Raw genomic sequence first — 13,472 nt, forward strand, 5'->3', positions numbered from 1 at the left:
TGTACCATACTATTTTTACATGTTAATAATGGATGAAATCGGGGTATTGCTTAGGGCTGGAGGTGGTCAACATGGGCAAGAGTGAAATCTGGGGGGTGAAATCATGGTCTCAAAATTGAATGTGATGATGGTTGTGCAACTCTATAAATTAATTAAAAGCAATGAATTGTACACTTACCATGGGTGAATTTTATAGCAAATAACTCAAAAGCCTTTTTAAAAATGCACTGATTGGTATATTGTTATAGTGAGTAAAACCGTAAAATATAATTTTTAAAACACTTAAAAATTTTCATTCTAATTACCATTTCAGGTCCACACACAGTGCCGTCTTGTACAAATGTTCGATCTCTGTCTCCAGGGAATTGAACTGTAGTAATTGTATCTCTAGGTATTTTCTCTGCATTTAGAAATGTAGATACACACATTTGCTCTCGTACATGTGAATAAATCACAGATAAATTTGCACGTGAAATTAAATATTTGTGTGGCCAGTTACAAACTAATTTTCCACATAACAAATGGCTAGAAGCACAAGGGGAAAAAAGTATCATATTATTTACAGAAATAACATAGATTGTTGATACAGCAAACTTTTAAAGTTATTTTACAAATTTAAATTCAGGTTTCAAAAGTTTTCTCTCAGTGCATTTTTTGAGCACACGGACTCATATGATGTGGCTCTTTTTGTTTTGTAAGGGAAAAATTAACCATTTTTGCAGTCTGACACCTCTGATCTGTTCTATATTAGCTTCCTAAATTTGAGCAAATGATCATTGTTCTCCAAATTTTTTTTCATTAGTAAGTGGGCTAAGTAATTCATAATTCTAACTACAAACATTTGATGTATATAAATATATATTTATAACATAAATATATAATATATACAAATGATCTAACAAATGCCCAGCTCATCCCAACAATAAATAGAGGTGATTTTTATGATTATTGTTGTAACATTATAGGCACTGAACACATTTGTAGGAAATGGATAATATTGTTCAGCTCAGACCACAAAACAAAGAAAACCTGTTATAAAATGGCATGTTAGTTTGTATACATAATAATATATTCTAGAATCTTAGCAATATATAAGCTACATTCCAAATAAAATTATCACTTTCAAAATACATACGGGTAATTACAATATTCTCTGCCACAGTTTCCAAATCTATCTTTTCTTGAATTTATTTCATCAAAACAAGAGAATGAAGCACCTGTTGATTCTAAATGAAAAAAAGAAATTTAAATAAGTAAATTACAATACACAATTCCAGTTATCATTATAGAAAGAAGAAACAGAATCTGGAAACTGAAATGTCATCCCTAGGAAGGTTTTGTGTTTTTTGCTTTTTTCCTTTAAAAGATGGCTGCATCTGTGGCATATGGAAGTTCCCAAGCTAGGGGTCAAATCAGAGCTGCAGCTGCAGGTCCATGCCACAGCCATGGCAACACCAGATCCCGGCTCCATCTGTGACCTACACTGCAGCTTGAGGCAATGCTAGATCCTTAACCTGCTGAGCAAGGCCAGGGACTAAGCTCGCATCCTCACGGACACTATGTTGGGTTTGTAATCCACTGAGTCATGACAGGAGCTTCCCTAGGAAGGTTTATAATTATCAGACTTTAAAAGCTGCTGGCAATAGATCAAGATTAATCATGTAAAGAGCAGCATTGTTCAAATGGCTATATACCGTTAGAAAAATAAGAGGTCATTGTCTCTTTAGTACCGCTAAATTGTTTATGTTCTGCCTTAGTTACCTATCCAATGTAAAACTATAGTTTCCTCTTATTACAAAAAAAAGGGGGATAGGTTTTATAATGCAATACTGATAAGAAACCCAAAGAGCATTTGATTTAATTTTTCTTATTACATACTAGATACTCATGTTGCAACAGAACAAAGGGTGGGGGAAAAAATGTAATTGTAATGTATACATGTAAGGATAACCTGACCCCCTTGCTGTACAGTGGGAAAACAAAAAAATAAATAAATAAATAAAATAAAAATAAAATTAGGAAGTGAAGGCTCATTTATTTCAGACTTTTTAATTTTTAGTTATATCTAATTTTAAGATCATGAAAAATTAAAAGTTATTTAAAGCTGCCTCATCACTTTGACTTGGTTATTTAGAGGTGGGTTGTGTTGATCATGTCAATCACATGTAGTAAGAACTGAGATCTTTGGTCATTGCTACTTTTAATTGACAAGGGATTTCTCAGCAATTTCAGATTTTCGTCATTGGAAAACATGATCTATAAATTTCACTCTCTCTCCTGAAAGATACAATCCATACATATATAGCAGTCTACAAAATAGGCCAAAATAGATTTCTGAGAAGAAGCCATAATCAGTAATTCTCTTTTGAAAAAGCCTGCTCTTCAACCCACCAATGAATAATTAGCTTCTGCTTGATTTGCTATTATCTAAACACTGATTTGATTAACTCTAATTTAAACTTCTCAATTCTTTCAAATTCTATAAAAGGCCAGGATTAAGATAATGCAAAATTTAAGGTGCCTGTTTCCTCAAATGTGCAGACACCTATGCAGGGCTACAGGGATCATGAAAATCAGGGAAATAATGACACCACCAAAACACAATAAGCCCCGAAGAAGTATAGATAGAGGAAATATCTGTCAAGTTCAAAATAATTGTTCTAAAGATGCTTAGAAAGCACAAAGAAAAAAGATTAACAATTTAATGACACAGAGAAAATAATACAAAAATGAATTGAAAGTTTCAACAGAGGCAGAAAACATTTTAAAAAACAAATTTTGGAGATGAAGAAATACAATGACTGAACTGAAAAATTCAATAGAGCTTCACCAGCAGACTTGAACAAGTAAAAGAGAGAATAAATGACCTAGGAGACAAATCAATTAAAATGATCCAGATATGTGGATCAAGATGGTGAAGGAGGACCCTGAGCTCATCTCTGTCATGAAGGCATCAAAACTACAACTACTTATAGAGTAACTCTCACTGACAGTGACCTTAAGACTAGCAGAGTGACTCTTCTACAACGAAAGCTGTGAAGGAAGAAGCAGACAGAGTCTGGTAGGAGGGGAAGAGAAGTGAGATAGTAATGTCCCAGAGCACTATTGGGTGACCCAGAAAAGGAGAAGGAAATCATAGGCTTAGGGATCCTCCCTGTGGAACAAGGGGTTTGAGCTACATACTAAGCATCCCAGCCCTGGACTTCAACACCAGGGAAAGAGCCCCCTTAGTTGATTTGAAAAGTGCTGGGGCTTACCAGAGGGTTCTAAGAAAATGAGACTCTACTCTTGAAGAGCAAATACACAGACTCAGAGTTCCCGTCATGGCGCAGAAGAAACAAATCCGACTAGAACCATGTGGTTGCGGGTCCGATCCCTGGCCTCACTCAGTGGGTTAAGGATCTGGCGTTGCCATGAGCTGTGGTGTAGGTCACAGATGTGGCTTGGATCTGGCATTGCTGTGGCTCTGGCGTAGGCTGGCAGCAACAGCTCCAATTAGACCCCTAGCCTGGGAGCCTTCATATGCTGCAGGTGCAGCCCTAAAAAGACAAAAGACAAAAAAAAAAAAAAAAAAAAAAAAATACACAGACTTGCTTATCCCCAGTTCCAGCTCAGAAGCAGCATATTGAAAACACATTTAGGAAAGAGTGGAGCCAAGTACAGTAGTGTGGCTCTAACTGCTATGGTTATGACCAAGCCTCTAACCAAGATGCAAGCATTGAAGAAAAAGTGGAATCAACTCAGAAGTGCAGCCTCAATCCCTTGTTTGCAACCAAGACAGAGACTGCCAATACAAGTGAGAGAAACCCAACTCTCTAAGGGCTTCTGCTCCAGCTCCTTAGGCCTCAGCCATATCTCCAATAAGGTAGTAACTGCCAATGAGCCTAAGAGAAATTCCAGCTTCCACCTGCCTCAGGTTCTAGCCCCACTGAATCCAGCCCTACCTTCAATGGAGGTGCCTGTCAGTGTACACTGGGGAAGATGTGGCCCACATTCATTTTAGATCCAGTTCTCCTACCAAAGCCACTGTCACACATGGGCTGCACAGTGACAATTCCAAAGACATGCCTTCAATACTGGGATAGCAGTTTCCTTTGTGGCTCAGCAGAAATGAATTTGACTAGTATCCATGAGATTGCAGGTTCGATCCCTGGCCTTGCTCAGTGGGTTAAGAATCTGGCATTGCCGTGAGCTGTGGTATAGGTTGCAGAACTGCTCAGATCCCATGTTGCTGTGGCTCTGGCATAGGCTGGAGGCTATAGCTCCACTGGACCCCAAGCCTGGGAACCTCCATATGACACAGGCGTGGCCCTAAAAAGACAAAAAAAAAAAACCTACAGTCAAGTACCACCTTATTAATGGCCATCATTAATAAGTCTACAAATAACAAATGCTGGAGAGGGTGTAAAGAAAAGGGAACCCCACACACACACTGCTGGTGGGAATGTAAATTGATTCAACCACTATGGGACAGTATGGAGGTTCCTCAGAAAACTAAATATAGAACTACCATATGATCCAGCAATCCCATTCCTGGTCATATATCTAGAGAAAACCCTAATTCAAAAACCATAATTCAAACAGTTCATTGCGGCACTATCCACATCAGCTAAGACATGGAAACAATATTCAATCACTTGTGAGAGAACATGATGAAGGGTAATATCAGAAAAAAGAATGTGTGTGTATATATATATATATAAACATATATACATATATATATATACTTTGAGGTATAGCAGAAATTGACAGAACATTATAAATCAGCTATAGTTTAAAAAATTTTAAAAGATCAATGAAACTAAAAGCTTCTTCTGGAGTTCCCGTTGTGGCTCAGTGGTTAACAAATCCGACTAGACACCATGAGGTTGCAGGTTCGATCCCTGGCCTTGCTCAGTGGGTTAAGGATCGGTGTTGCGGAGCTGTGGTGTGGGTCACAGACAAGGCTCGGATCTCACGTTGCTGTGGCTGTGGCATAGGCTGGCGGCTATAGCTCCGATTAGACTCACAGCCTGGGAACCTCCATATGCTGCAGGAAGCGGCCCCAGAAAAGGCAAAAAGACAAAAAATAAAAATAAATAAATAAATATAAAAGCTTCTTCTCTGAAAAGATGAAAAGATTGATGAACATTTAGCCAGACTCACCAAGAAAAAAGATATAGGATGCAAATCAATAAAATCAGAAAAGAAAAGGGAGACATTAAAATAGACATCACAGAAATACAAAGGATTTTAAGAGAATACTATGAAAACCTACATGCCAATGAGATGGAAAACCTAGAAAAAATGGAAAAATAGAAAACCTAGAAAAAACAAACAATTCTTAGAAAGGTATAATCTCCAAAACTGAAACAGGAAGAGATAGAAGATATGAATAGACCAATACCAATGAAATTGGATTTAATGAAATTGAATCAGCAATTTTGAAACTCCTAACAAACAAAAGTCCAGGACTATATGGTTTCAAAGGTGAATCTGAAATATTTAGAGAATAATTAATATCTATCTTTCTCAAACTATTCCGAAAATTTACAAAGGAAGGAACACAATCGAAATGTCCATCAATGGATGGATTAAGAAGATCTGGTACATATACACAATGGAATACTACTCACCCATTAAAAGAATGAAATAATGTCTTTAGCAGCAACATGGATGCAACTACAGATTCTCATACTAACTGAAGTAAGTCAGAAAGAGAAAGACAAATACCATATGATATCACTTATATATGGAATCTAAAATATAGCACAAATGAACCTATCTACAGAATGGAAACAGACTCACAGACATGGAGAACAGACTTGTGGTTGCCAAAGGAGAAGGGGAGGGAGTAGGATGGAGTAGGAGTTTGGGATTAGCAGATGCAAACTATTACATTTAGAATGGATAAGCAATGAGGCCTTGCTGTATATAACAGGGAAAAAAGACAATTTTATTCAATACAGTTTTAGAAGTCTTAGTCACAACAGAGAAGAAAAATAAATAAAAGGAAACCAAACTGGAAAGGGATGAAATAAAACTATCACTGTTTGCAGATGACATGATACCATATATAGAAATTCCTAAAGATGCCACCATAAAACTACTAGAGCTCATCAATGAATATGGTGAAGTTGCAGGATACAAAATTAACCTACAGAACTCTTTTACATTTCTACATGCTAACAACAAGCTATCAGAAAGAGAAATTAAGGAAACAATCCCATTTATTATCCCATGAAAAAGAATAAAATACTGAGGAATAAACACGCCTAAGGTGACAAAAACTATGATACTGGTTAAAGAAATTGAAGACATGACAGATAAAAAGATACACCATGTTCTTAGATTGGAAGAATTAATATTGTTAAACTGATCATACTACCCAAGGCAATCTATAGCTTCAATCAAATACCTATCAAAATACCAATGGCGTTGAGTAATAAAAAAAATTTTTAAAAATACCAATGGCATTTTTTACAGAATTAGAACAAATAATTCTAAAACTTTTATGGAAACATAACATAACCCAAAGAGCCAAAATAATCTTGATAAAGAAGAGCAGACCTGGAGGAATCATGCTCTATGATTTCAGAATAAACTACAAAGCTACAGTAATCAAGGCAGCATGGGAAAACCACAAAAGCCAACACATAGATTAATGAAAGAGTATAAAGAGCCCAGAAATAACCGAAGTACTTATAGTCAATTAATCTATAATAAAGGAGGCAGAAATATAAAATGTAGAAAAGGCAGTTCTTTTCAATAAGTAGTGCTGGGGAAAATGGACAGCTACATGTAAAAGAATGAAGTTAAAACATTTTCTTACACCATATACAAAAATAAATTCAAAATGTATTAATGAGCTAACTGTGATACCGAATACCCTAGAATGCCTAGAGAAAAACATAGGCAGAACACTCTTCGACATAAATTACAGCAGTATATTTGTTTGTTTGTTTCCTAAAACAAAGAAAATAAAAGCAAAATAAACAAATGGGATCTAATTAAACTTAAAAGCTTTTACACAGCAAAGGAAACCATAAACAAAATGAAAAGACAACCTATGAACTGGGAGAAAATATTTACAAATGGTATGATGGATAAAAGGTTAACATACAACATATACAAATAGCTCATACAACTCAACATCAAAAAAACAAATAACCTAACTAAAATGGGCAAAAGAGCTGAACAGACATTTTCCCAAAAAGGAAATGCAGATGGCCATAAGGCACATGAAAATATGGTCAACATCACTAGTTCCAAGGTAAATGGAAACCAAAACTACACTGAGGTTACTTCACACTGGTCAGAATGGCTATCCTCTAAAAGAATACAAATAACAGATGTTGACAAGGAATGAAATAGTTCCCAAGCTTCAAGAAATTAAACTATATAAAATATGATGATAAAGTGGTAAAACTCTAATTGCTGATGGGCTTCAGAGTAAGGAAATAATGCAATGAAGCTTTAAAAATGTAACTTGATTATTTTTTAAGAAACCTTAAAATAAATAGTTTCTATATTTCAAGTAAATTGGTGTTTTATTTGCTTTTCTACAAATTTTTATTGTGTTAAAATACACATAATGAAGTTAATCATCTTAACCATTTTTAAGAGTGTGGATCAACAGTTTATTGTGCATTCATACTGTCGTGCAACCATCACTACCATCCATCCCCAGAACTCTTTTATCCAGTAAAATGGAAATTTTATACCTATTGAATAATAACTCTCCATTCTTCCCTCCCCCAAGCCCCTATCAACCACCATTCTACTTCCTGTATCTATGATATTGACTATGCTAAGTACCTCATTTCAGTGGAATCATACAGTATTTATCTTTTCATAACTGGCTTATTAGTTCACTTAGCATAATGTCAAGGTTCATCCATGTTTCAGCTTGTGGTAAAATTTCTATCCTTTTTAAGACTATATAACATTCCATTGTTATATATACCAAATGTTGCTTTATCTATTCATGGACATTTGGGTTGCTTCCAAGTTTTAGCTATTGTGAGTAATGATGCTATGAAGATGAGTACACAGATGTCTCTTCCAAGACACTGCCTTCAATTCTTTGGGGTATACCGAGAAGAGGAATTGCTAGGTCATATAGTAATTGCATTTTTAATTTCCTGAGGACTCTTCATGCTCAGTACAGTGGATATACCATTTTACATTTCCACCAATTATTCCAATTTTTCCACATCCTTGTCAACATCTGTTATTTTCTGTTTTTTTTTTTTTTTTTTTTTTTTTTTGACAGCAGCCATTGTAATGGGTTGAGGTAGTATCTCACTGCAATTTTGAGTTGCATTTCCCTAATTATTAGTGATGTTGAGTTCCTTTTCTTGTGCTTGTTGGCCATGTGCATATCTTCTTTGGAGAAATACTATTGATTGCCTGTTTTTGAATTAGTCTTTTTTCTGTTGTTGAGTTTTAGAAGTTTTCTATATATTCTGGATATTAATTTCTTATCAAATTATGATTGCAAATATTTTCTCTCAATGGAACTACATAATAGCCAGAATGCAATTAATGAAATGGCATTAATAAGTCCTTATATTTGGGGGGTCAGATAACTCTTTCTTGTAGGGACTGTGCTGTGCCTTGCAGGATATTTGGCAGCGACCCTAACTTTTACCCTCTAGAAATCGGTAGCAGTCTCACCTCAGGTGTGAAAACCAAAAATGTCTGCAGTCAGTGTGTCTGGAAGGAAAAGGCCATTAAAAAATGCTGTTAAAAAGCTAAAATGTGGAGTTCCCGTTTGTGGCACAGCAGAAACGAATCTGACTGGGAAGCATGAGGTTGCAGGTTCTATCACTGGCCTTTCTCAGTGGGTTAAGGATTTGGCGTTGCCTTGAGCTGTGGTGTAGGTCACAGACGTGGCTTGGATCCTGCATTGCTGTGGCTGTGGTGTAGGCTGGTAGCTACAGCTCCGATTAGACCCCTAGGCTGGGAATCTCCATATGATGTGGGTGGGGCCCTATAAAAGACAAAAAAAAAAAAAAAAAAGCTAAAATGAAGTTCCCATTGTGGCTCAGCAGAAATGAATCCAACCAGGAGCCATGAGGTTGCAGGTTCGATCCCTGGCCTTGCTTAGTGGGTTAAAGATCTGGCAATGCCATGAGCTGTGGTTCAGGTCACAGACGTGGCTCTATCTGGCAATTGCTGTGGCTATGGCATAAGCCGGCAGCTGTAGCTCCAATTGGACCCCAAGCCTGGGAACCTCCATATGCCATGGGTGCAGCCCTGAAAAAAGGCAAAAAAAAGCAAAAAAAAAAATAAAAAATAAAAAGGAAAAACTCACAGAACAATCCCTTACCACTCACAAGAACTGTCTGACCTAAAATATCAATAGTGATGAAGTTGAGAAACCCTAATATAACCATTGGTTTGGTACTCACATTGCTTCATGTGTCAAGATTTTAAAAAAGCAATGTTCTGGCATCAGCAAGATAACTCCTTAGGAGATAAAATTTCCTTGTCAATCCTATAAAGGGTCATGATGACCCATTACTTGCCTTGGAGTTCAGATCTGGACTAGGTATGCTGTTAGTATGTTACTTTTATGTATAACCCTTTGTTTTGAAAACATGTAAAACTGCATTGACTTCTAGTAGGCAAAATAGTTCTCAGAGCTTTTTGAAAGACTCTCTCCTGGGTTATAATCCTCAAATTGGCTGGAATAAAATTCTCTATTTCTTCCTTAGATTGACTATTAATTTTTTGTCAATATGACCTCCCAAGAAGCTACATTTCTATCTGCGGTTTCTCCCTTGTGCAAATAAAGGCTTCCTTATAAATTCTGAAGTTTTTTTTTCAGAATCAAGAAAATTTTATTTCCTTTAATCCAAATATACACTAGGCCTACACATAGTATACACTTACATTTTTGTTTTATAGCATTAAATAACAGAGCTTGGAATAATCAGAATTTTGGAACGAAGAAGAAAGTTTCAGTCATTACCTCCTCCAATTAAATTTCTACACTGTTTAGTAAATGACCGACATCGTCCTCCATAACAGTAGGCGGAACCAGATTCACAACTTTGTCCATTACGTGCAAATGTGTCAGCCACACAGTGTGAATAAGTCCCATTACAGTACTCTATAAAATCACATTCATCAGCTGATTTCCTACAAATTACATTAGCAGGTCTTATCTAGAAGAGAAAAAAAACAAAAAAAAAATTACATGTTAATGACACCCAATTTTTCTTTCTCTCAAGGCTTGAAATTTCCATCCATTTTTTTCTAAGTTGCTAAGAGGAATGAGGAAATTGTATTCTGGTTAACTACTTAAGCATTGCATAGACACTTAGGTGATTGAATTTGTTGTCCATACATAAAAGAGTGGCTATTGCTTGTGAGAGGTATGGGAAATGTAAATATAAGCAGACTACTAAAATTACAAAAAAGCAAGGCTGGGGAATTATTATAAAAATTATTTTTAGCCCATTAAGGATATACTCACATGGGAAGCCCCTGGTTTCTCCATATGCCATCCTTAAGGCAGAAATCAGCAACCATTTATAAAACAATAAATATACCCCATAAACATTTTTTAATTGTAATAAACACAGAAGGTTTATTTCACGTACCATGCTGGGGTTTGGGAATTGACATATGCACACTGAGGGATATGGCACAATTTGCCAACGGGGACCTGCTGTATGGCATAGAGAACTCTACCCAATATTCTGTGATAATCTATATAGGAAAAGAATCTGAGAGAGAATGGATGTGTGTTTATGTATGATTGGGTCACTTTGTTGTACAGCAGAAATTATCACAACCTTGTAAATTAACTATACTTCAATAAAACTTAAAAACATAATATACTGCATGGTGACTAGAGTTAATAATGTTATATCCATGAAAATTGCTAAGATAGCAGATCTTAAATGTTCTCAGTATATCAAGTGGAGGATGTATAACCTAACCCTATTGTGGCCACATATCACGATACATAATTACAGCACATTATGTTGTACACCTAAAACTACAAGATATTATATACTGATTATATCAATAAACCCAGGGGAAATTAATTAAGATAAAAATCATATTCAGAGTTCCTGTAGTGGCTCAGTGGAAATGACTCTGACTAGCATCAAATGAGGACACAGGTTCGATCCCTGGCCTCTCTCAGTGGATTAAGGATCCGGTGTTGCTGTGAGCTGTGGTGTAGGTCACAGATGTGGCTCAGATCTGGCATTGCTGTGGCTGTGGTGTAGGCAAGTGGCTACAGCTCCAATCTGACCCCTAGCCTGAAAACCTCCATATGCCACGGATGCAGCCCTGAAAAGACAAAAAAAAAAAAATCATATTCTTCTTCCAATATTAAGGATGTCATTTACTTTAAGAGTTTCTTTCTTGGCCAACAAAAGAACTAATCTAACTTTCCGTCCCCATGTGAAGTAGGGTGTTAGAAAGTAAGAACCTATGAGGGTTAGCTCAAGATGTATGTTGATCACAAAGAAATCCCAAAGGGTAAAAGAAAGATTTATGGTATAAAATGGGAAGTCAAGTCAGGAGAGAGAAGCATCAGGTATTACATACATAAGAGTCCTAGAAATTATAGATTATTGAGTGGACTGAAATGTGACAGAGGGTCCAATGTCATTTGGATATAATGTAAAGCGAAGGGCTGAGTATAATACTGACATGTTTTCCATCTCCTTGAAACATGTATTTCACCTACACTGTTGGTGGGAATGTAAATTGGTACAACCACTATGGAAAACAGTCTAGAGGTACCTCAGAAAACTAAATATATAACTACCATATGATCTAGTAACCCCACTCCTGGGCATATATCTAGACAAAACTTCACTGAAAAATATACATGCACCCCTATGTTCATTGTGGCACTAGTCACAATAGCCAAGACATAGAAACAACCTAAAATCTGTCCATCAACAGATGAATGGATTAAGAAGATGTGGTACATATACACAATGGAATACTGTGTATACATAAAAAGAATGTAGTAATGCCATTTGCAGCAACATGGACGCAGCTAGAGACTCTCATACTAAGTGAAGTAAATCAGAAAGAGAAAGGAAAATACCATATGAGATCACTTATATATGGAATCTAATATATGGCACAATGAACCTATCTACAGAAAAGAAACAAACTCAGGGACATAAAGAACAGACTTATTATTGCCAAGGGGGAGGGGGAGGAAGTAGGACAGACTGGGAGTTTGGGTGAATGCAAACTATTGCATTTGGAGTGGATAAACAATGAGATCCTGCTGTAGGGCACAGGGAACTATATACTTAATCACTTGTGATGGAACATGATGGAGGATAATGCGAGAAAATGAATATATGTATACGTATAACTGGGTCACTTTGCTGTTGAGCAGAAATCGACAGAACATTTAAATGAACTATATTAAAAAATTTTTTTTTGTCTTTTGTCTGTTGTTGTTGTTGTTGCTATTTCTTGGGCCGCTCCCGCGGCATATGGAGATTCCTAGGCCAGGGGTCCAATCGGAGCTGTAGCCATCGGCCTACGCCAGAGCCACAGCAACGTGGGATCCGAGCCGCGTCTGCAACCTACACCACAGCTCACGGCAACGCCGGATCGTTAACCCACTGAGCAAGGGCAGGGACCGAACCCGCAACCTCATGGTTCCCAGTCGGATTTGTTAACCACTGCGCCACAACGGGAACTCCCCTAAAAATTTTTTTAAAGAATGAAACAAGTCTTTCAAGAAACGTAATGCTATTATAAAATGCAGATGGTCTCCTACCTTGCAGTCTTGTGTGCAGCATTCCCCAGAACCACACTGTTTATTCCGTTTCCTTCTACATGTTCTAGGATCACAGCAGTGTTTATGGGTACAATTCTAATAAACAAATGCTTCATTACTCAATCATGTATGATTAGGTGCCATCAAACAAAACTGCAGCACAGCATATCTTCACAAAGCAGGAACATTTCTTAAAATTCAGTTTTGGTAATCCCTTTCTTTGTATGAGACATTGAAATCAACATCACATTCACTAGTTTGTAAAAGAAATTTCATTTCACTACATTCCATATAAATTGAACAATATTAACAAATTACCGTGGAACCAAAACCTTAGAGAAAATAGTTACTAGATATCTTGTTAACTCCTATTCTCTTGAAATGTTTTCTTATACTCTTGCTTTTGTAATAATTCTATTTATACAGAGAATTTCTCTGATGTGGAAGCTGTTAAAAGCACGTCAGACTTCTGAGCTTCTCTCTCTGAAATGGCAAAAACCCCAAACCTCTACCCAAAAAAAACAGTGGTCCCAGAATTCAGGCTGGTCAATCCAGACCTCTGATTTCACTGGGATGCTGGCTCTAAACTTATTTATATTTTACAAGATTGAGTGCTTTCAATCAACTTTCACAGTCTTCAGTAGCAAGTTTGTTCTAAATGATGAAACATACCAATATCAGAAGTTTGAGTTTTCTGGTGTTGTCTTTTTTCTTA

General features: G+C 36.5%; 1 protein-coding gene across 1 annotated transcript in view; it reads right to left on the minus strand.

The window, feature by feature from the left end:
• The window catches only part of LOC110255277 (disintegrin and metalloproteinase domain-containing protein 5-like), a 50,893-nt gene that overhangs the window by 28,008 nt on the left and 9,413 nt on the right, over window positions 1–13,472 (minus strand). The window contains exons 4-7 of the mRNA XM_021074730.1: window positions 12,758–12,853; window positions 9,959–10,154; window positions 1,136–1,226; window positions 306–525 (exon numbers count right to left, since the gene is read on the minus strand). Of these exons, the coding sequence (XP_020930389.1) occupies window positions 306–525; window positions 1,136–1,226; window positions 9,959–10,154; window positions 12,758–12,853 (603 nt within the window). The remainder of the gene's footprint in view (window positions 1–305; window positions 526–1,135; window positions 1,227–9,958; window positions 10,155–12,757; window positions 12,854–13,472) is intronic.

The sequence above is a fragment of the Sus scrofa genome, chromosome 15 (assembly GCF_000003025.6).
Source record: "Sus scrofa isolate TJ Tabasco breed Duroc chromosome 15, Sscrofa11.1, whole genome shotgun sequence".
NCBI lineage: Eukaryota > Metazoa > Chordata > Mammalia > Artiodactyla > Suidae > Sus > Sus scrofa.